A 23,601-nucleotide genomic window follows, 5' to 3' on the forward strand; every position below is an offset into this window, starting at 1 on the left:
TCCCTACTGTGCCACAATGGGACATTTTTGTGTTCCATATGGTCACTTAAATACATGAATATCTGACACTTACGGCAACCTGTATTGACCATTGTCCATTCTACTGAAAATCTGTTTCTACTTTGCAGTCTTTTTTCCACATTCTGGAAATATTAACGTTATCAATTTTACTCATGTGGAATAAATGTTTATGCTCGAAGAAACGCGCTTTGTACAAAATCTCGTATAGACATTTGGAACTACTTGAAACGCTTTCTAGAAAGACTCTTTGACTGCTGAAGTGCAGCCCCCTTTGACTTTTCCCACTAAAGGCCTATCCATTACTTCTCTTGGGACCGGTGTCTGAGATTCGCACTGTTCATATCTAGTGATCCTATAATACTTCCCCGTGATAATTGGGAGGAGGGTGTGGATGGAAAGCTGCTGGAATGTATAGGTCAAAATACGGGAACATGTTCAATAACAAAATCTTGAACTGCTAACCGAAATCTTTAGGAAATCCGATCGGGAACACTTGCATCACTCGATACCCCCAAAGATAGTTTGGTTGTTAACGGCTTAACCAGTGTTCCGTATATTAGCTAATCGAAGCTAAAACCCCTTCTAATAGAGGAAGACTTTAATATCCGTGGAGATTCAAAGAAATTCAGGCTTTATGTTTAATATAATGTGAAGATTTTCCTATATTTCTTTTGTTCTTTCAGCAAATTCTCTTGTCTATTCTTGGTCGAGTCCGTTTTCATAAATTCGGCAAAAATTTATCTTAAATTGGGCAAATGATTTTGCAAATATATCCCCAAAACAGGTGGTTCATGAAATTTTAGGGGAAAAATCCACATAAAAAAAAACAGAGTAATTCTATGTACATGGTAATAGTTATCTTGTACTGATACTATGTCTAGTAGTTCAAAGCTCCTTGCACAATTTTGTTGGAAACTGTCAACAAGCTTGTAGACAGACCCCTCTTTCATGTCGTTTCCTGGAACTCTTATCATTGATAACCTATCAGTGTTTGATCAGTGGAACTCTGACCTTGGGGACCCCAGACCATCGGCACCATGGAAGGATGTTCATCTAAGAAGCTGCATCTTTGGTGGCACATGGCGGTATTTCTTGGACTTAGTCAGAAAAAGCAACAAAAAAGTTCCTTAATTCCTAAAGGTTTTCTTTCCAGCCTGCAAAAAACTCCATGTGAACATACCCTTAGTGGGAAAACAAATATGCATATGCAAAGCAAGCCAAAAGGTTTCAGCGGCAGAGACTTGCTACTCACCTTCTCTAATGAAAGGTTCCGGTGGAATCCGTCCAAAGATCCAGAACTTTTTCGGATGGCTGTACTATAGCACAATTGTATTGGGTTTCTTTTTTGCAGTCGTGTTATCGGACAATAGGGGATTACAATAGAGGAGAATGCCAGCCATGGCTATGCTTATATCACTATCTGTAATGGTTACTTACCATAAGCCATGCTGCTCACTCAACTTACAAACTGTAGCAATGAGTCTAGGTGCTGTCCCATTGAATTCTATAGGGCAGCACAGCAGTCCCCACACTTGCCAGTACTGCAAATGAGCAGCATGGTGTCTTCGTACTGATCTGCACAGGTGCCTGATGCCAGCATATGTAATATTGATAGCTTATCCTAGGGATAGGCTATCAATTCTAAATAAACAGAACCCCTTTACTACTAGTGGGGGAAAGACTGTTCTGTACATGAGGACTGTTTGACTTATGATCTAGAGCAGGGCTACTCAAACTATGGCCCACGGGACATATGTGGCCCGTCGAGGACATTTATCCGGCCCGCCGCATGTGGCCCGCACGCCATTGCTTGGATTGCTCACTAACTGGGAATCCGATTCCCCGATAGTGAGCGGATCGCTGCTTTCAGTTATATGTGCAAATGCACATACAACTGAAAGCTGTCAGTGTAGGACTGCCGAGAATGACCTCTAGCCAGATGCAGGCGCAATGACGTCATTGCGCCAAGGAGGAGGACGCACAGCAGCTCTTCATGGGTAAGTATAATAGAGTTTGTGTGTGTGTGTGTGTGTGTGTTGTACTGAGGAGCATATAATACAGTAGGGTGGGTGTTCTGAGGATCGTATAATACTGTGGGGGGTGAGTGTACTGAGGAGCAGATAATACTGTGGGGGGTGAGTGTACTAAGGCACAGATAATACTGTGTGGGGCGGCGTACTGAGGAGCAGATAATACTGTGTGTGGGGGTGTACTGTGGAGCATATAATACTGTGGGAGGGCTGCTGTGGAGTGTATAATGCTGTAGGGGTCGCTACTGTGGAGCATATAATCGGAACGTTTTTTAAAACTATATTTCGGCCTTCCAGTGGTTTGAGGGACAGTGAACTGGCCCCGCATTCGAAAAGTTTGAGAACCCCTGATCTAGAGGAAAAGGGAATAAAGCAAAGCTCTATAGTAGCTGCCGAAGTATTTCATTTACATCTTGCCTCCTTAGGGGTTGTTGTGTAAAGTGATTGTTGGTTGTTTGGCTGCTGTAATGTGGCCATCACTTTCATCCGCTCGGCAGGGTGCACTGTACACTGCTGGCTCGGACATTCCTCTCATTCCTCGGTGTTGGTGCAAGGTTATTTAAACCCCTCATTTAAAGTGCAGGAATTGCCATCTGACAGGTCTGTGCTGTGATGTGTTTATTTGTCAGCACAGAGATGTATTTGTCCTGCGCCCTCACTACTTCTGCCCCCTCCATCCTAATGTCAAGGGATGTGAAAAAGAAGGGTATAGTGGTATAATAGGGAGTAATAAACCCGCTTCATATCATGTCTGCGATCTTACAGATTGCCCTGTTCACACGCAGGTTTCTGCTTTCCACATTCTGGCCTCCTTGTTATATCTGACTGCAGCAGGCAGATGTTCTGGACAGGAATTGTACAAATCCCATTGCCCGCATTGCTTGTATTTGATGGGTTTTCCTCTTTGACTTCCATAATAAACTGCCAGAATTCTGTAAGGTCCCTTTCACATCGTCTATGGAAGATTGTGTTGCAAAGGAAAGTAGAAACTCTTCCTAAGGAATTGGGGAGGGCTTCCCCTCTTCTTGTGCCTTACACAGAAGATATCAGATTCAAGGGAGTCATAGATTGTAAGCTCTTGCGAGCAGGGCCCTCAGTCCCATTGTGTGAAATGACTTTCTTTGTAATGTATCTTTCTGTCTGTATTTGAACCCTACAAATTGTACAGCGCTGCGGAATATGTTAGCGCTATATAAATAAAATTTATTATTATATAAGGGAGGGAATAATATCAACTTCATGATTCTGGTGCGCAGGATATCACATTGAGCATACATTGCCTTTTATTATGCCCTTTAATAACCTTGATTTTCACTTTGTGACTTCTCCTGCAGAATGGCGAGTCTTCTGAATCCAACTTTCCATTTTCCCATGGTGAAAGACAAGAATATCTAGAGGATCAGGCTACGCACAGGTCTCTTCCTAAACATCATCTTCTAACCAATGGACACTCCTCTTTACAAAGAGATGGACCAGGCTCATTCCTTTTGGATCTTCCAAACTTTCCGGACCTGTCCAAGGCTGACGTTGATGGCCAAAATCCAAACATTCAGGTAATGAGCAACTCTGATTTGGAAGTGGTAGAAGTTTAGTCCAAATATCCATCAGCTTTGTTATGATAAAGACGTCGACTTCATTGGACTCCCCGAACATCTGAAGCTATAGATAACCATTTTATAAAGGGTTTGGTCCTTGTAGACATATGCGGAAAAAAAAATGGTTGTACCCCTATATGGACGGAAACCTATTTTCTTGAGCTTTGTAGACCATAGGTAGGTAGTTGGATATTATTTGTATAATGTGACAAATATGTAATGCTGGGGTGGGGGATTCCTTGGATATGGCTAATACAATTGATGATTGTAAGGTATGTGTTGGCAGGATGATACACTGCTCGGCATGAGCTATATTCATTCGTGTTGTTAGGTCTCCGTCTTTCTGCTGACCTGGCGTTGTCATTTCACGAATACTAGACAGACTGCATGTTTACATGTGCTGACGTTCGTAGCAGATCATTTTGTGATCTGTATGGGATACTAGTTACAACAGCTGTCTTGAGTCTGTTGATGATGCAGAACATGCTGCAAAACGGTTAATACAAGGAGAAGCGTTGACGTAAGATTATTTCACTAAATATGGATCTGTCTCCTTTCTTATCTTTGCAATTGTATAAATGAGCAGCTGGAGATCCTGAATTTGGAACAGCTGTTGTGGGGTCAGAGAATAAAGAGCTAATGGATACGGCGCTAGCAAATCTATTCCATCCATTGGCAAGTCTTGGGTGTCTGTACAGTGGAACACTTTCGCCTTTCCTCGTTACAGCCAAATCATGACGTGGCTATACAATTAGAATTGATATGCCAAGCGTAATCCTTCTGCACGCCCCATTGTATCCATGGCTTATACCTAGTTAGGATTAATAGGCTTGTTGGCCATTTGTTTTCGCATCCAGATAAAAACGTTAGAACTCCACATGTAACGGTCAGGTAGATATGTGAATGTATAAAAGTGCATTCTGATTAGACACTGGGTCTTGCCACAGGAGGCCAGTGCTTCTCTCCCCCTTCCCATCCTGTCTACTATAAGGCTCTCCGAAGCTACTTTTGGGTAGTGTACGTCTTGGTGAGAGGTCACAGACTTCTAGACACGCCTCTACAATGCACTGGAAGGCATGTATGGTTGTTTCAGCTGTATGGGCCTATGTGTTAGTTGCCGGGAGTGGAGCAGTGGTTACATGAGGGCATGCCCACATGCGAACAGGCTACTGACAGCCCAGACTGCTCAGCAGTAGAGTATCATTTGCACCACCGATGAGCACAAACTGCTCCCGCAGTTTCCTTGTCCACCATTTGGACATGGGTGGCACTGTTACATACCACTGTCTCAGTTGCAACCATTTCCAGGCACTAACAAAAGGAAACTTTGGTGTCGCAGTGCCCATTATGTGTCCTCAGTCACAGTGCCATTCCTTTGCAGTGGTGTCCTAAACAAGAAACTTGGACTGCTAGTGAGTGGAACTGTACCAACTTTAACTGTGAATTCAGGTTCTGTTTTGGGTCCAACAATTGTTGTTAAAGTATGGAGGCCTAATAGTGAGCTCTTCAATCCTGCCTTTGCTATGGGACCAATATACTACTGGTGTGACAATCTGGTAAGCCATCACTGGCAACACGACCACCTGTAATAGTGATATGAAGGACATTAAAAGCTCAGTGACATGTTTCCTTTCATGGAAGGGCTTCCACCTAGCATTATAATGGCTGTCCACACACAAGTGGTTCCCAGAAATGTCCTACATATGACAACACTGCCTTGGCTTGCCCGCTCTCCATATTTATTGCGAATATATAGGATCATCTGCAACACGAGCTTAGGTAACCGATGTATGGATAGTAGGCCCAGCTGCAACATCTGTGGGCAAACGTGCCGGAGGATACCCTAAGGAACCTGTATACCTCCATGTAGAACAGCAATAGTGTTAGAGGGTGTACATAGTAAAAAAATCTATTTAATAATATAGACTGCAAAAAAGGTCATGAAGATACTTTTCAGATGCATGTAAAAAAAAAATATATATATATATATTTTTTTTAAGGTTCTCTAGACCACCCTGTAAATTAAACATACTGTATATACTAGAGTATAAGCCGACCCGGCTTATACTCGAGTATATACGGTAACTGGTATTATTGAGATATTCATGATAAATAGAAAATTAATGACTTGAAGAAACGTGACTGCTAGTTTATAAAATAGTGGCACCCGTTCAAGTTAAATAGTACGTGCATGCAATAGCAGACCCAGTCCACGGACAAGTGTGGTGTAATTTCTGAAAGAAAGTAATGATCTCATATAACCCCTTTGGAGTAGCATAGCGTTGTAGCTGCATTTATTAGTGTGCCCTTTCCAGTGGCTTTCTCCTCCCCTCTCTGTAGACAAATACAGTAGGGATGAGCGAATTTTTCAAAAATTTTGATTCTGCATCTTCACTGAGTTTTCTGATACAATTCGATCCGAATTAATTTGCAGCAAATCACATTAACCCCTTCCCAACATCTGTCCTAATAGTGTGGCGCTGCCTGGAAGGACTTCCCGCAAACCATGCAAAAGCATGTTGCGTACACAAACTGTATGTACAGTATGTAACTGCTGATACTGTCCTCTAATGCCCCTGGTTGGATCTGAGCTACGATCATGGGTGTTAACAGCTGATATGCCACGGTCAAGAAACTTTTTCGGGGTGGGGGGGGGGGTGTCACTGCTCCTATTCGGCAGCCTGGGGTCTGACTAGTGACCCCAGGTCTGCCCCACGCTGACCCTCGGCATACCTGGTTAATCCTGCCTTGAATGGAGACTATTAGCCAATCTCCTCAGACCCCAGAGTATAATAATGGGAGACTCTGGGGAAGTGATTAAAAAAAAAAAACACATACACTTGCCTCTTCTGGGTATCCGGCAGTCTGCAGTGTCCTACTCGTGGCTCTTCTTTCTTGTGACTAAGGTCCTGTACCCCAGATGTCACTGCTTGGTCTTCAGCTCCAGAATGGATGCTGAGCCCAGGACAGGAGAGTATCAGGTTTTGGGTTTTTTTTTTTTGTTTTTTTCTTTAATTACAACAGCACCCCCTGATCTCACTGTAGGGGATGCCGAGGGGGAAACATGTAGCATTGCGGAACCCCTTGGATGCCGTGGTCATGTTTGACTGCAGCATTCAAGAGGTTAAAAACCCCAATCAGAGCTGTGCAATTCGTTAACACGAAGTGTGAGGAAATCCCGGATACAATGTCAATCAAATATTTCCTGAAATTCGGATTGAATTCCACTTCGTGAACTTTGATTCCGTCATCTCTAATAAGCAACTCAGCTTGATATGTGGATAAGAAAGCATTTCCTGAAGATGTATTAAATCTTTCTTAAATTCAGAAATACTGTTTTATGAAAAAAAATAAATTATAAAACAATTTATTAAATACCACTATACATTGAGGCTCTATTGCATAAAGATCAGTGAACTCCAGTTTGACTACTGTAACCCAAGTAATGGGTCATGTTTTTGAAAAAAAAAATTAGGTTAAGTTTTGTTCAAATTTTTGAATCTTAATCTACATTAAACATTTGTATAGAACCTTAGAATTTCCAATTTTTACAACAAAAAAAAATGTTCCGGGCTAATCTTTTTGTAAACGTATAACCATTTACCACCCTCCTCCTTGCTAGTATTTTCTGGGGACTACTTAGAACTGGGTTGAAGACCAGACATGGTAAAAATTTTCAAGCCAGCTCTAAATACAGATGTTAACAATTTGACTGTCGTGTTTTGAGTGCAATTTCCTACCTTTAATAATGTAAACAGTTATTTCAGTAATGCCTGTAATTTCTTTAATCGGATCAGTTTATCTTGAATGGGAATGAAGTGGGTCATGTCTAAATGTCCTTTGAGCCGGTACAGAACGTGTTTGGAATTCAGAACTGTGACAACGTCTTTAGAGTATTGTACTGCAGGCTGGAAATCCCTCCAAATCCTTACATTGGACCATAAAGTCCTAGGTTGCAACATAGTAGTAGAGTTGTGTGGGTTAAAATATAAACTATAACATGACTAGCTAATAGAGATAGTGAGTAGTACTCGATCGAGTAGGTATTCGATCAAATACTATGGTATTCGAAATACTGGTACTCAATCGAGTACCACTCGCTGTTAGAATGTAAAAGTTCGATACAAAACCAGCATTGATTGGCCAAATGCTATACAGTCGGCCAATCAACGCTGGTTCTTCTCCTACCTTTAGAAGTCTTCTCCATGTAGCTTCCCCGTGGCGTCTTCCGGCTCTTCATTCACTCTGCCAGGCATCGGGCCTGGGCAGAGCCGACTGCGCATGTCCGCTTGTAGTGTGGGCATGCGCAGTCCGCTCTGCCCAGGCCCGATGCCTGGCAAAGTGAATGAACAGCCGGAAGACGCCGCGGGGACGCTGCAAGGAGAAGACTGCACGGAGGATCCAGCCTTACCCTCACTCGTGGACTTGGTAAGTATAATTTGATCGAATGTTGCCTACCCCTGAAACGAGCATTTTTCCCCCATAGAGTATAATAGGGTTCGATATTTGATTCGAGTAGTTGAATATTGCGGGGCTACTCGAAATGAATATCAAACCTCGAACATTTTACTGTTCGCTCATCTCTACTAGCTAACACGGTCGGGATATACTGTACTTTTGCTTTAGATCTTGCTTTAAAGCCACAATTGCTTGTCCATCCTTCGCTATGAGAAAAAACTTCAACATTATACGTCTTAAAGGATGAACAAAAAAGGGTATTTACACAGAACCCAAATGAAACCTTTCAAATTGGGATTCATGGATCAAGCCTAATTTTTTGGAAGTAAAGCAAAAAGAAAACAACGCTTTAAAGAGAATCTTTCACCACCACTGCCTAGTCCAGCTCTTTGCATCATTTAATACTCTACTGATTCCAGCACAGTTGAGAAAAAAAAAATTGTAGCCCCCTCCATTCCTGAGTAATAAGTGCTGTTAGTTTTGGTGCCTGATATTCCATTTTGGCTCTGTCAGGTGTCAGACAGGAGCAGACAAGGGATGTAATGCTGAGCTCTGACACTGTTTACTATTGAGTGAAGCCCACATACATTTTCCTGACTGTACAGATATTCTCACGTCGCATACTCTCCAGTCTTTACTGCTGTAAAATCTTCTTTCTTCCTGGTTTCTTGCATCATTTGGTGGGCGAGGTTTCACATGCAACCTGTCGTTTAACTCTGCCCCCAAATTAGTGTGTAGCTCCGCCCACCGCATAGTGTGATCCTGTGGGGTGGCTGAAGGGCCTGTGATGTCCTTAAACACTATATGCACAATATTGGACTATGAAGTACAGGCAGGAGCAATTCCATTCTGTGTTACATACAGAGACTGCCTGTCTCTTCCATAATGAACACAATTGAATTAGCTAGCCTGATAACTGGGAGAACAGAAGACGAGTTCAGAAATGAAAGCAGCTCCTCTCCCCTATCTGAGAGCAGGAAGTTGGGTCACGTGGTGCAGACACAGGAATAGTTAGAAACACAGGCTCGCTCCCTGCACTTAGCCCCTCCTCCCTCCCCCCTGAGAGCAGCAGATACATCACTTGACTTTTGAGCAGATAAGTCAACAATGAATTGAATAAAGTAAGATGGTGGACAAACAAAGCAGTTTTGCTGAAGCAGTGTATTTAGGAAAAGTCTTACATCCACATTAACAAGCAGTATAGATAGGATCCTTGTGATGGGACAACCCTTTTAAGGAGCACCAAGAGTAACAGCACTGCTTCCTCAGGAACGGTAGGGTCTAGAGAAAACCATTCCAACCGTGCTGGAATCCGTACAGTGACTCCTATTAACAAATGCTTGGAATTGGAGTCTTCAACCCTTGAATGAGATGAATTCTAATGAGTAACTATTCAAATACATCCTTGAAGAAAAAGAAAAAAAGTGGACTATCCACTACCAGACCTTTACATGGAATGAATTTTTGGATGAATTGTGAGGAATCAAAATTGCTCAAAACTATGCAGAAACAATTCTCCCATAAAGGCATAAAGAGCCTTCACTGTGCAATTTTTAAAAAGCAAAGGTATATATTACATGTTCGAAGGTAGCAATCCTAGAAGTTTCCATGTAATCCTTTAGACGGACCTTGTAACATGACCAGAGAGTAAGCCAAACCAAACATGACCATTTCAGGATGAGTGCCCTGCATTACTGCGAAGCGGAGTACTGCTTTGGTTGGGGGAGCGATGGGGTACGGCTTCTGTTTGGGGGAGACAGTGCAATGTAAGCTAAAGGTGATTTCTATTGGTCCAGAGAGATTAATAGAAATCTTCTGTTCATATGGGACAGTGGGTGTGTGGGCGCCCTGTTTTCATAATCTTTAGGAGACTATCAGATCGATCTCCTATCATGTGAATAAAGGAGAAGTTTTAATAATAGTAAAAACATTTAATGGCCTGTTAGAAATTACATAACAATGGATGATCTTCATATAAATGTGAAATAAAATTCTTGCAATTTGTCACTCTGGCCATTAAAATTAATAATTCAAAAAGGACTATGACTAAGGGACTCAACATCATGCCCTGAAACGCGTAAGCTGTGCGTCCTTTTTTCTTGTTCCTGGAGCATGTATATGTTTCTTTTTTATATTTAATGAAGTAAAAGTTACGTTTTAAATAATCTAATTGCCGGACGAAATCCTTTTTGAATTATTGCTGTTGACCCCCACAGTCGGGGGTCGTCCGTTGCAATTGTTGGACATGCATAGTCAGATGTAGCGGTTAGTTTTTGGAATTAAAATTAATAGACTGACATTTGCCAATTCTCTGTGTTTTCTTTTTTATCAGCAGTCACCTCACAGGATATCAATAGAAGATAACACCTCTATAGATAACCTCACACAATACCCAGTATTATATCCACTACTTATCTGATCCCCCTTTTGCTGAGCATGTCCAGAACACTTTCCTGTAGACCTCAGTGAGTCGTCTCCAGACTATTACTGCCTATGGTCATGCCTATGCTTCAAAGCAAATCACTAAATACTGTTAACATAGCAAATGAGAAACTCCCAAAAGATGGCCGCCCTCATTATCTTTGATAAAGAAATCTACAACCCAAAAAGATGGGAAAGTAATGTAATAGTGTGTTACAACATTACACATATAGTGGCCTTCTCTTGACCGTCCAATATTAATCCTAATGTACACTATATACCTATAGGGCCAACATATTCCCCAGTGCTCACAGCTGGCAAAATAACACACAAAATTCTTATGTATCGAGTAAACAATGTCTTAATAAGATTTATAGTGTGTGTGTGTGTGTGTGTGTGTGTGTGTGTTTTGTGTTTTTTTTTCCAAATATATACTTTTTATATTCTTAAAATACACTCCCTACCCTCTCTGACATTCTTTTCGGTCTCTTTTGTCGAATATTCATATTTTTATCCAATTGCCCTCCCCAAACCCCACTAACAGAGCGGCTAGCAACACAAAAAAGGTGGAGGTAGGAAATGACATGGGCGATCTGCACATACTGGACTCCTAATCTTGTGGCAATAATCTGAGGAGTTTTAGGTGCTGGAGTTACATCAGGTGACTGATCATGAGAACCTAGATAGATTTTAGAAACTGCATCCATGAACCTATTCGCCAGTTACATTAATGGTGCGGTCGTGACCAATCTTTTTACAGGTCTATAGGATGTGCTTCGAATTTACAAATTGACTACAGCGGTTTCTAGCCACTGGTATTGATTAGAGATGAGCGAACAGTGTTCTATCGAACACATGTTCGATCGGATATCAGGGTGTTCGCCATAATCGAATCGAACACCGCGTGGTAAAGTGCGCCAAAATTCGATTCCCCTCCCACCTTCCCTGGCGCCTTTTTTGCACCAATAACAGCGCAGGGGAGGTGGGACAGGAACTACGACACTGGGGGCATTGAAAAAAATTGGAAAAAGTCATTGGCTGCCGAAATCAGGTGACCTCCATTTTAGACGAATAGTGGATTTCAAATCCGGGTCATATGAGAATGTGAACTTTGTGACTATGAGACAGGGATAGCTGTACAGGCAGGGATAGCTAGGGATAACCTTTATTTAGGGGGGAATGTTATTAAAAATAACTTTTTGGGGCTCTATCGGGTGTGTAATTGTGATTTTTGTGAGATAAACTTTTTCCCATAGGGATGCATTGGCCAGCGCTGATTGGCCGAATTCCGTACTCTGGCCAATCAGTGCTGGCCAATGCATTCTATTAGCTTGATGAAGCAGAGTGTGCACAAGGGTTCAAGCGCACCCTCGGCTCTGATGTAGCAGAGCCGAGGCTGCACAAGGGTTCAAGCGCACCCTCGGCTCTGATGTAGGAGAGCCGAGGGTGCACTTGAACCCTTGTGCACCCTCAGCTCTGCTACATCAGAGCCGAGGGTGCGCTTGAACCCTTGTGCACACTCTGCTTCATCAAGCTAATAGAATGCATTGGCCAGCGCTGATTGGCCAGAGTACGGAATTCGGCCAATCAGCGCTGGCTCTGCTGGAGGAGGCGGAGTCTAAGATCGCTCCACACCAGTCTCCATTCAGGTCCGACCTTAGACTCCGCCTCCTACAGCAGAGCCAGCGCTGATTGGCCGAATTCCGTACTCTGGCCAATCAGCACTGGCTAATGCATTGTATTGGCGTGATGAAGCAGTGCTGAATGTGTGTGCTTAACACACACAATTCAGCTCTACTTCATCGGGCTAATAGAATGCATTGGCCAATCAGCGCTGGCCAATGCATTCTATTAGCGTGAACTGAGTTTGCACAGGGGTTCTAGTGCACCCTCGGCTCTGCTACATCAGATTGCTACATCTGATGTAGCAGTGCCGAGTGTGCATCAGATGTGTAGTTGAGCAAAACTGACTCAGCACTGCTAAGTCTGCATTCGCATAGGAATGCATAGGCCAGCCTTCGGCCAATCAGCGCTGGCTCTGCGGGAGGAGGCGGAGTCTAAGGTCGGACCTGAATGGAGACTGGTGTGGAGCGATCTTAGACTCCGCCTCCTCCAGCAGAGCCAGCGCTGATTGGTCGAGTTCCGTACTCTGGCCAATCAGCACTGGCCAATGCATTTCTATGGGGAAAAGTTAGCTTGCGAAAATCGCAAACTGACAGGGATTTCCATGAAATAAAGTGACTTTTATGCCCCCAGACATGCTTCCCCTGCTGTCCCAGTGTCATTCCAGGGTGTTGGTATCATTTCCTGGGGTGTCATAGTGGACTTGGTGACCCTCCAGACACGAATTTGGGTTTCCCCCTTAACGAGTTTGTTCCCCATAGACTATAATGGGGTTCGAAACCCATTCGAACACTCGAACAGTGAGCGGCTGTTCGAATCGAATTTCGAACCTCGAACATTTTAGTGTTCGCTCATCTCTAGTATTGATCCCATGTAAGATTTATTTTTAACACCAGAAGCTCTTTTAGGGCGAGTAAATATGGATCCTGTTGTCTTTTAATTGCACGTAAAGAAGGTGTCTTGGTCTCCCATTAAAGGATGAAGAAACGGTCTTTCAGATTTTGGCAGCCAGTCCAGCAAAACTTTAACTTTCAGCCATATAGATCCCAAATCATATTTTTATGATACCTTCTAGGATATAAAGGAATATTAACTTGTCTGCCTTTTTCTTTTTTTGGTGATATCCAAAACCTTGTTTTATTAGTGAGAGCACTGTCTGACCCCTAGGTGTATAGGCACATGTATTAAAAATCCTAGGCTTAAAGCAGATGTTACTGTCCTTGAAATTGCTGGTATTCAGAAACATCTGTGACGCATATGTATTTTCTCACTAGTCAGTCAGTCCATGGTATATAACCTATAGATGTAATGTGTGACCATCTAACTTATTGTGACCTGGTGTCAACCGACGATGTAGCAAGTTGGTCAGTTCCTGTAAATAGTACTTACATGACAAAACATACAAAACATATTTTATATTACAAATTCTTATTTTCACCTGAACTGTTCATTTAGGCAAAGTGTTTTTTGTTTTTTTTTTATAACTGGAGGTACACTTTAACAGTGGGGGGGTTGAGCAGCTTACAACTTGACTTTTCAACAGAAAGCTAAAGCTCGATTCACATCTGCTTTGGAGTCTCTGATGTAGATTCCTTCTAGAATCTGCAGAAGTCGTGTGTGTGTGTGTGTGTGTGTGTGTGTGTGTGTTACCAGATTTTGACGCGGAAATCAGCTCCCATTGACGTCAATGGGAGCCACTTGCTGCTTTTTTCCACTAGCTAATAGCGGGGGGAAAAAAAGGAGAGCGCTACCCTATCTTGCCGCGGATTTTGCAGCTGACTCGTCTGCAGCAGGAGGCCCCCTCCCATTCTTCTGGCCTAATCCAGAGTGGAATGCTGCGAATGGATGCCAGTGCACTGCATCAGCATCCCGTCACGGCTAGCCGCATGGAAGGGTTCACACGCAGAATGCAACCTGGTGAATCCCATTATAAGTCTGTGGGGTCTGCAGGGAACTACTTTTTAAGTGATGTGAACCTAGCGTTAGTGAGGAACACTGTAGGAAAGGTCATTACTTGATCCTTCACATGCTAGGACCAGTTTAGGGTGGTTAAACACCTGAGGTTTCTTTTTAAATTAAAGGGGTGTTCCCAACTTGCCCATTCACCAATGTGCAGGCTGTTTGCTCTATTCACTTCCTGGTTTTCTCTGTACATCAGTGGGTGGGGTTTCACTTGCTGGTTCCCAGACAAAGCCAGCTCTGCTATCTCTCTTCATAGCAGTACGTATTTGCAGTCAGTAATGAAGGATGGTTGTAAGTAAATTAGCACAGTATCACTGGAAGATGCACAATATGAAGCTGATGTTGCAGAGCTGGATTTGATAGGTGATGAGAATCCCAAACTTACATGCTACAGGAACAAGAGTCAGCTTGCAATAAACTCAGTTTTAGGTCTGTGTTTACATACAGGGGTAACAGACTCCCTGTCTCAGCCCTTATCAGCAAAATTCAATTAGCCAACGTGATAACTGTAAGAGCTGGAGATAAACAGCTTAGAAATACAAAGTGCTCTGAGCACTCAGCTCCCCCTCCCTCCTGAGAGCAGGGAGCTACATCACTTGTCCTGGACGGAGAGATAAGATCATCCTCAGGTTGGTGGTTATGGAGACGCAGTGTAAACAATGAAGTGAATAATCTCAAATAACAGCCAAACAAAGCAGTTTTGCTGAAGTAATGTATTCAGGAAAAGTCTTAACTCCATATAAGCTAGCAGTATAGATAGGATCCTTGAGATGGGACAACACCTTCAAGTTTCTTATGCATTTAATCCAAGTAACTGTTCCTTTAAATCTATAGGTTTGACTATCATACATGTCATGTTTTTTTCTTGGGGGGGGGGGAGGGGGGTTGTTAGGTTTTATGTTTTTGATTGGCACAGGATTGGGAGTACTTTGTGTTTTGGTGTGTAAGTCTTTCTAGAATGCCAATGACTAAAGCAATAGGCCTCACTTTTTACCCTATAACTTGTACTTTCTCAGGTTACAATTGAAGTAGTTGACGGAGCAGACATGGAGCCGGAAAATGAAATGCCAAAGGACAACAAGCCCAGCTGGCCAGTTCCATCACCTGACTGGAGAAGTTGGTGGCAGAGGTCATCAACACTACCCAGGATAAATTATGGAGGCCAGGATTACAAATATGACAGCACCACTGAGGATAGCAACTTCTTAAACCCTCTGAGTGGGTGGAACAGACAAGTTCCCAGTCATCGTACATTTGATCTAAAGGAACAGCCAGAGTATGGTAAGTTCACGTTACAGATCTTATCCTGTGCACACACGAGGCCAATAAACTACTGGCCTGAACGCCACTAGATGGGTGTCTTTACACTTGTATCCCCATTATCCATGTTGTTCATCGTGCCCCTGGTGTAAAGGAACTAAAAAGTTACTAGTTTTAACTTCCCAGAGCTGTGAAGTCAAAGTCTGGAAGTCGGGAACAATTTTTTGTGGCGTTGTTGGGAATTAACATTCTCTGGCTTCAAAATAATTTTTTTTTTTTTTTTTTTTTTTTGTTATACAATTATTAATGTTGCATAGTTTTACATATTTATTTCATAGGAATTCCATAACAAACCTTTCAATGAATTAGAGGAGCTTTATTTCTTTTGACTCCTTCAGAAATGGCTGACAGCCATAGTTGGTTAGCGGTTTGTCGAAAAGTGGCAACAAAACTTTTAGTAATTCAATTACAGGACCTTTCATATCCCCTGACATCAGCGGTATTATATACCGCTAGAAAGCTGACTATGCACAGAATTCAGCACACTGTCAGCTTTGTGGGTGTGCGTCACTGTGCCAGAGATATCAATGATGTTAGTTTCTAAACCAATATCCTTCCACTGTCAGAAGGACAAGCCTTACAGAAGGGTGAGCCTGGGTTGTGGGGAACATTCTCCCTTCCGTTTGTCCAACAGTAGAAGGCTATGGAAGAGTACTGTCAGTTTTAGGACTGTGAGGACCACCACCACCAAACAGGGCAGTGGTCTATAATACCTCAATTGTCATAGAACATGAAAGTTACTCTTTGCCATGGTCTTGTCAATCAGTCACTGGATGACGTGATGGGCATGTAACATGGCGTGCAGTGATTGGCCAGCACAGTAGGGTGACATCACTCCATTTAATTACAGCATTAGTCTGTCCCATTATCACAGTTGGGTTTACAGAACTGTCTACTATTTGGTCAGTAATTAATCTGAACGTAGCATGATCCGGACTATTTTGTTCGTTCATTCATTTTTTTTTTTCTTCCCATAGATTATGCAGATGGAGAAGGAGATTGGAGCACATGGTCTGTGTGCAGTGTTACATGCGGCAGTGGAAACCAAAAACGTACCAGGTCCTGTGGATATGCCTGCACAGCTACAGAGTCCAGAACGTGCGACATGCCAAATTGTCCAGGTATGTGAAATTACCGTAATTTGTGGTATTGAAAGGAATTTATTGGCAATATTATTGTAGTGTGTGTAAATTTTTTTTCTTTAATTCATTATATTTTCTGTACACCATTATTGCGCCTGCTCAGCATTTAGTGATCTGCTTTAGATGCCATGTCTTTTGGATAATATATTCTATAGCTTAAAGAGGTTTTCCAGGAAAATTGTTTACATAGGCCAGGGTGAGGTGAAGAAAAAAATCATATTCTCTTGTCCCTGGTGCTCTGGTGTCTCAGTGCGTTCCAGTTCTGCTGCTTCTGTCCTGCTTCTCAAAGTGGAACTACTTGCCATCCGTGACGTCCTGGATCCCTTCCTCTGAACCCACTGATTGGCTTATCGGCCAATCAGTGGCCTCAAGAAGAGACCCGGGATCTGACAGGTAGTGACATTGTCAGTCCTTTGCCGAGGCAGCTGATTGGTCTAAGCAGTCACGTGTGGCAGGGATTTCCGCAATAGGATAACAAACCAAAAGGACCGATGCAAAGGTGCACAGTGGAAAGGTGAGGGAACTTGTGTTTTTTGTTTTTGTTTTTTTAATTACCCCTGGCTGACTTAAAATAAAATTTTTGTCCATTTTTGCCTGCACAACACCCTGAAGGCCTCACGTGCATGTATGTACGGTCAGTGTGCTACCTATGTTTCCCCAGGTATCTCACTGTCCTATTCATTGCTATGGCTTCATACACACGAACCATTTATATCCACGGTCCCTTGTTTGGGGCTGTGTGCTAAAGTCTTATTCCTGTCCATTTTGCAACTCTGCTCTGACGTCAAAGAATGGGGCCATGGAGACCCGAGCAGTGCACAGATGTCGTGTTCATGTCTCCTTATATTTTGCTTCTCTATTGCCAGTCACAATAGTATATGTAATAAGTGACTGTATCCACCTTCTGCCCTCCCAAAGCAGAGACCATCAGGAAAATCTTTCCAAAGATTCCTGACTCCTTTTTTCTTTATTTTTAGGGTTCCCTGCTTTTTTTTATCACCATTTTTGTGCTCCTTCTATTGCGAGCACAGGTGGCTTGTGGCGACCAGATTTTACACAGCAGCAGGGCAGGCGTAATGGAGGATTTGGTATAAAACTTTTATTTCTTCACGTAAGGTCCAGTACCACTTAATTCCTTTGAAATAAGTCATTTTTTGGCAGTTCAGGGCGTTTCCTAAAGTTGGTAAGAAAAGTGTCGCGTTTCATAACCAATGAGGTGTTTGTAGTTAAAGTTGTGTGTGGTCTCTGAGCCTCTGAGCTCTTTACAAAGCTGCCATTTCCAGCACAATGCATTTACAGTAAGTAGGATTTTATGGTTCACAGGATGCGGGGTTAAGATAGATTTTTATACTAATACACACATTGCTGTCTTTGGCCAATGACTGAACATGTCTGGGTACAGTTAAGCAGCGCTGCACTTTATAACACCAATTACAAGGGCAAAATTGTGTTGGTGTCTCTTTGTGACTGGCTTCATCACAAAAATAACATGAACACGACAGGAAATCTGAGGATTTGGTTCACTGCCCTGGTCACTGATCTGCCGCCCTTGTGCTCACTTACAACATAGTGGACGGCAAGGCGTCAACCCCTTGAGGTGCCTAAAATTAGTTAAGGGTGTTATATTTGTAATGAAACCCTAGAGCTTTCATAAAACTCAATACTTGAGATGTCCGCACTTCATTTCTTGATGATGTCTTGACTTTTTGGGGACAAATCAAATCAAATCAAATAGGCTTTATTGGCACATCCGAATAGATATTTGGCATTGCCAAAGCTAGTAAAGGGAGAGGGGGGGGGGGGGGGGTTGGAGTCGAAGGGGATGGGGGGGGGGGGCTGATTTGGGGTATAACAGTCCGTGGAGTCTCGTCTTCCTCTTAGTTGGTGACCGCTATATGGGGAGGTGGGGTGGGGTGAGGCGAGGCGGGTGGTTTGGGGTATAACAGTACATGGAGTCTCATCTTCCTCTTAGTTGGTGACCGCTATATTTCGAGGTGGGAAAGGTGGTTTGGGGTATAACAGTTCGTGGAGTCTCATCTTCCTCTTGTTTGGTGACAGCTGGACACGTATTGGGCAGCGATCTCCACAGTGGCCTCTTCTTCTCCCAGTAGGATGTAGAGTTTCCTCTTCTCGTCTGCAGATATGAAGTCTGGGATGTGGGCAGAGAGTCTTTGGTAGTAGACGGCCCTCACAGCTGAGTATTTAGTGCAGTGTGGCAGGAAGTGGGCCTCGTCTTCTAGGGCCCCCTGGTCACAGTGCTGGCACAGTCTGTTCTCCCGTGGCTTGTACGTCTGCCTGTGTCGCCCAGTCTCCATCTCCAGGTTGTGGGCGCTCAGTCTGTACCGGCTCAGGGTCTGTCTGTGTTTGGGGTGGCGTATAGATATGGTCACCATGGAGGTTCAGGTTTTTGGGGGCCTGAAATGGAAACTGAGCATAGCTATACATCTTATTTTCTGTATTCAGAATTCTTGGAAAGCTGGGTGGTGATGAATATAGATATGGACCAACTACATGGGATGTAAAAAAGTGTGTGTGTGTGTGGGGGGGGTTATGACTGGGGAAAAAGGTTGGTTTTTAGTATGGCTGCCCAGTGATCCAGGTGTACTGGACTGAAAATCCATATGTAGTGGTAGGCCCGAACTTTTGGCATGTGCTGTATATTATGTTGACTGGGAGGAGATTTTTATTGCTTCTGTCGTTTGTGAAGTTTTTTAACCCTTTTCTTGTGGGTCTTTGGAACACAAGTCTAGATTTTGGGGTGTTTTAGCAAATGGTCATTTCTCTGGTGACCGAATAGAAGGTGCTTCATAAATTAGACGTATCCTGAGGCCATGTTGTGTGCCTGTACTTAAATCTAAGGCCAGGTTCACGCTCGCGCCTTGCTCTCTGCCGTTAGACCTGAACTAGGGAGAGCCCGCCTGCTAAAATAGTGGTTAGCCATGGACCCCATAAACTATAATGTGGTCTGGCGGGTTTCCACCAGTTTTATACTGAAACTGGAGGAGATAGAAGTCCTCCAATTTTCGGTGGAATCTACGTTGGAGACTCCGATGCAGATGTGACCAAAGCCTATGCTAACTCATAGTTGGAGTAATATTTGACTCCATTTAAGCCAGTAAACCGGCATAAACAATGATATATCTGATGCTGTGCTAATGCCCCCTCCCTTTTGCCACTTTTGTGAAAGCAGCAATGCAGAACATTGAATTCTTGAGATTTTTGATTCCTCAGACTGTACCAATAAGTTAATCTTGGTGCTGTACTATGTAATGGTTGCCACTGACCAGTGCATAGCCCATATATCTGACTAGCTCCAGCTATAGAATGACTATTTTTTGCCACTTTTGGCTTTTTATTTCCTCTTTACTAGAATTACAAGGTTCATCGCTTAACTTGCTGATAGAGCGAACCGTATGGACATGCCAGGGATGGCTTACCATTGAATGATATCTTGTACAATGGGGGGAGTTATAAAACCAGTGGAGCTTTCTAGTGTTTGTTCTGAATAACCTTGTGCCCCTTACTCTATGAAAGCCATACTGTGCCACCTGCTTTGATCTGCCTAAAGCACCTGCAAATACTTGTGCACAAATCACATATGTATGTTCACAATCTACAAGAAAGGCTGTAGCTGCCATTTATTAACCGGCTTCTCTTCTCTAGGAATTGAAGACACATTTAGAACAGCAGCCACCGAAGTCAGTCTCCTCGCCGGGAATGAAGAATTTAATGCTACAAAGTTGTTTGGAGTTGGTAAGTGCCAGCCTAATGTTCAAGGGGTTACCTGCTCTTGTATTAGAGAAATATAGAAGGCTCATTTGCATATTGTGAAATAAATTGATATCCTCCTGTGTTGCTGGTTTAATATGCTTCACCCCAGTGACACTCCTTAAGGATGCTGTAGTCGTGTTTTGTTTTTTTTTTGTTATTTTATTTTACATTGTCACATTTGGCTTAATTGACTTTTCCATCTCACAAAGAATCAGTTTTGTTAGTTTTTTTTAACATTCTAAATTTAGCTTGGCGCATCCAATGTCAATTTTCTATAGGATTTTTATGTCTCACTTCTACACAATAACATTTATTTTGGTGCCCCCATAGTGTGGGAGCCTATTCTTTTTTTCCATCATGAGAGTTGTGTTAGGGCCTGTTCTTTAAGCTGTAGTTTTTGTTGCCACAATTTAGGGTTATATGTGACTTTTTGAATAAACTTTTTTTTTTTTTTAATATAATTTTTATTTATTTATTTTTTTTCCCAATGTGACAAACAGCAATTTTATAGTATGGATTGTTGCATGTGTAAGGACAAAACATGGCAAATAATTTTTAAATACTGTATAAACAGAGTTTTTCAGCACTGTTTTTGTGCTGAAAAAGCCCCCCTCGGCTTATGCTCGAGTCAAGCAAAAAAAAAAAAAAAAAAAAAAAAAAATATATATATATATATATATATATATATATATATATATATATATATATATATATATATATATTAAAATAAATAAGTTCTAAATCACTCCTTTCTTTCCCTAGAATACATATAAAAGTAGAAAATTACTGTGAAACACACACATTAGGCTCCTATTCCATCGGGAAGGGGTTAATAGGAGCACTGCAGATACCCTATACTATAAAGTGGAGGGAAAAAAAAAAAAAACAGTCCTCAAGCTCAGAGAAGGGGCAGACAGACAACCAAAACACCCCCTCCCCTTCCCCAGCAACTACTGCACCCAAAAACTCCGATCATTTTAATTTTTGAAATTTTCCAGTAGCTGCTGAATCTCCCCCCCCCCCCTCGGCTTATACTCGAGCCAATAAGTTTTCCCAGTTTTTTTTTTTTTTGTTTTTTTTTTTTGTGCTAAAATTAGGGGCCTCGGCTTATATTCGGGTCGGCTTATACTGGAGTATATACAGTACCTTACAGCATTTTACACAATTTTTTTTATTTTATTTTTTCCGAAATTGGTCCCAGTATGGGATTTAAACACTAGGAGATGCAATGGCTACTATATACTAGAATTTTTACCAATTGTGGCCATTAGAACATGATGCTAGTCGTTTGTCAAATCAGGAAAGAATGTCGGCTCCCTCTGTGATGTTCTATTATGTCATAGGGAGTTGAGCAATTACTGTATTATCCATGCTGCTGTAACACATGGTGGGACTATTAAAGGATTATCTTATTTTATCTTAGCACCGTTCCTTTACCTAGCAGTGAGACCACAGGAGAAACCTAGTATTACATAATACCCATTAAATTCAATGGGCTTTATAGGTGATCTGAACATATTGGTCGGTCTACACTATTTGTAGGGCTCTTTGATTAGTAATAGGACTCTGGTTGTTCCAACACCAGTATCCCCATGGTGGGACTATTAAAGGATTATCTTATATTATCAAACTTTATAGGTGCAAATACATTTGTTGTAATTGTAGAACTCTCAGAAATCATGGTGGGCTCATGAGTATTGGCTAAAAGTCACGTATGTGTCGAGCTAGCAGCTGTAACGTTTCGTCTTTGTTCCTAGATACTGACAGTTGTGAGCGTTGGATGAACTGCAAAAGCGAATTCCTTAAGAAGTATATGCATAAAGTAGCCAACGATCTTCCAAGCTGTCCTTGCTCTTACCCTACAGAAGTAGCCTACAGCACCGCTGATATATACGACCGTATTAAACGGAAAGAATTTCGTTGGAAGGACGCAAGTGGTCCGAAAGAGAAACTTGAGATTTACAAGCCAACTGCGAGATATTGCATACGGTCAATGCTGTCTTTGGAGAGCACCACTCTGGCTGCCCAGCACTGTTGCTTCGATGACAGCATGCAGTTAATCACCCGGGGTAAAGGTGCCGGCACTCCAAATCTCATCAGCGTAGAGTTTTCGGCAGAACTACATTATAAAGTAGACATATTACCATGGATCATGTGCAAAGGTGACTGGAGCAGGTATAATGAGGTGCGACCGCCAAACAATGGACAGAAATGTACGGAGAACCCTTCAGAAGAAGACTATTTAAAACAGTTCCAAGAAGCTCAAGAATTCTAGACATTTGCAATGATGGAAAGATATTTATAGCAGGACGGAGTCACCCTTTTAGTGCTAATCTTGTGGAGTGTACAAGGCTAGTGCAAATACCTACCTTGTTTGTAACCAATGCGGACAGATGTCTGTATCTAGATTACCCTAGGCATCACTATAAATATTTGGCAGATAGCAATTTTTAATCTGGATCCTGTGAATTATTTACATAATGAAATACTTGTACCTACCAGGTTAAAGCGGGAGCTCTATGTAGAAGATATTAGCGGCTTTTGGTTGTGGTAACCTGATGACCTGCCATTGCTTTCTGCTGCATAGACGGCTTGTGATGCTGCTGTAATGACCAGATAGTCCTCCAATTGCTGCATGAGAGTTGTTGTTCAAGGGCTACATGAAAAGTTTAACTAAATGGCCCAAAAATGCCCCTTTGGCCCATGTACTTTTCTGTATAAACAGGCTTATATCGGCACTCCCACCGCCCTTCTGTTCTTACAGCAATGTTGCTTTTTTTCCCCCCATATGAGCAGTATTGGGGATCTGGCAACCACCACTCACCCTCTTGCCAAATAAACAAAATGGGAAGAATCCAATACCAGTCTTATTAAAGGTTTCCAACTGGTGTAAGGCACGGCTGAATTATCAAGGGGTTCTGCCCTCTTAATAAATCAAGTGCACGACCATGAAACAAAATGGAAATCTACACAAGTCAGGAACTGGTATCTGTTTCCTATATCAATAGAACAAAAATGCTGGCACTTATATGTAGCTTCCAAATAATACAAACTGTTATTTCATCCCAGTAAATAAAACATTTTGGTCCACACTCGGACCTTCATCAGTTATCGAATGAATGGTGTCCGTACTGGCCCGTGTTCCTGGGCGTAGCGGCCCGTGTTCCTGGGCGTAGCGGCCCGTGTTCCTGGGCGTAGCGGCCCGTGTTCCTGGGCGTACCGGCCGGTATTCTTCTGCTTCTTGACTCTTTGCACACC

The 23,601-nt window shown here is 42.5% G+C and overlaps 1 protein-coding gene across 1 annotated transcript in view; it reads left to right on the top strand.

Moving 5' to 3' along the window:
* Positions 1–23,364, top strand: part of ISM1 (isthmin 1) — a 40,060-nt gene extending 16,696 nt beyond the window's left edge. The window contains exons 2-6 of the mRNA XM_075267372.1: positions 3,386–3,604; positions 15,127–15,391; positions 16,408–16,551; positions 20,236–20,325; positions 22,101–23,364. Coding sequence (XP_075123473.1) covers positions 3,386–3,604; positions 15,127–15,391; positions 16,408–16,551; positions 20,236–20,325; positions 22,101–22,618 — 1,236 coding nt within the window. The 3' untranslated portion in view covers positions 22,619–23,364. The remainder of the gene's footprint in view (positions 1–3,385; positions 3,605–15,126; positions 15,392–16,407; positions 16,552–20,235; positions 20,326–22,100) is intronic.
* Positions 23,365–23,601: the final 237 nt, after the last annotated feature.

The sequence above is a fragment of the Leptodactylus fuscus genome, chromosome 3 (genome assembly GCF_031893055.1).
Source record: "Leptodactylus fuscus isolate aLepFus1 chromosome 3, aLepFus1.hap2, whole genome shotgun sequence".
Classification (NCBI taxonomy): Eukaryota; Metazoa; Chordata; class Amphibia; order Anura; family Leptodactylidae; genus Leptodactylus; species Leptodactylus fuscus.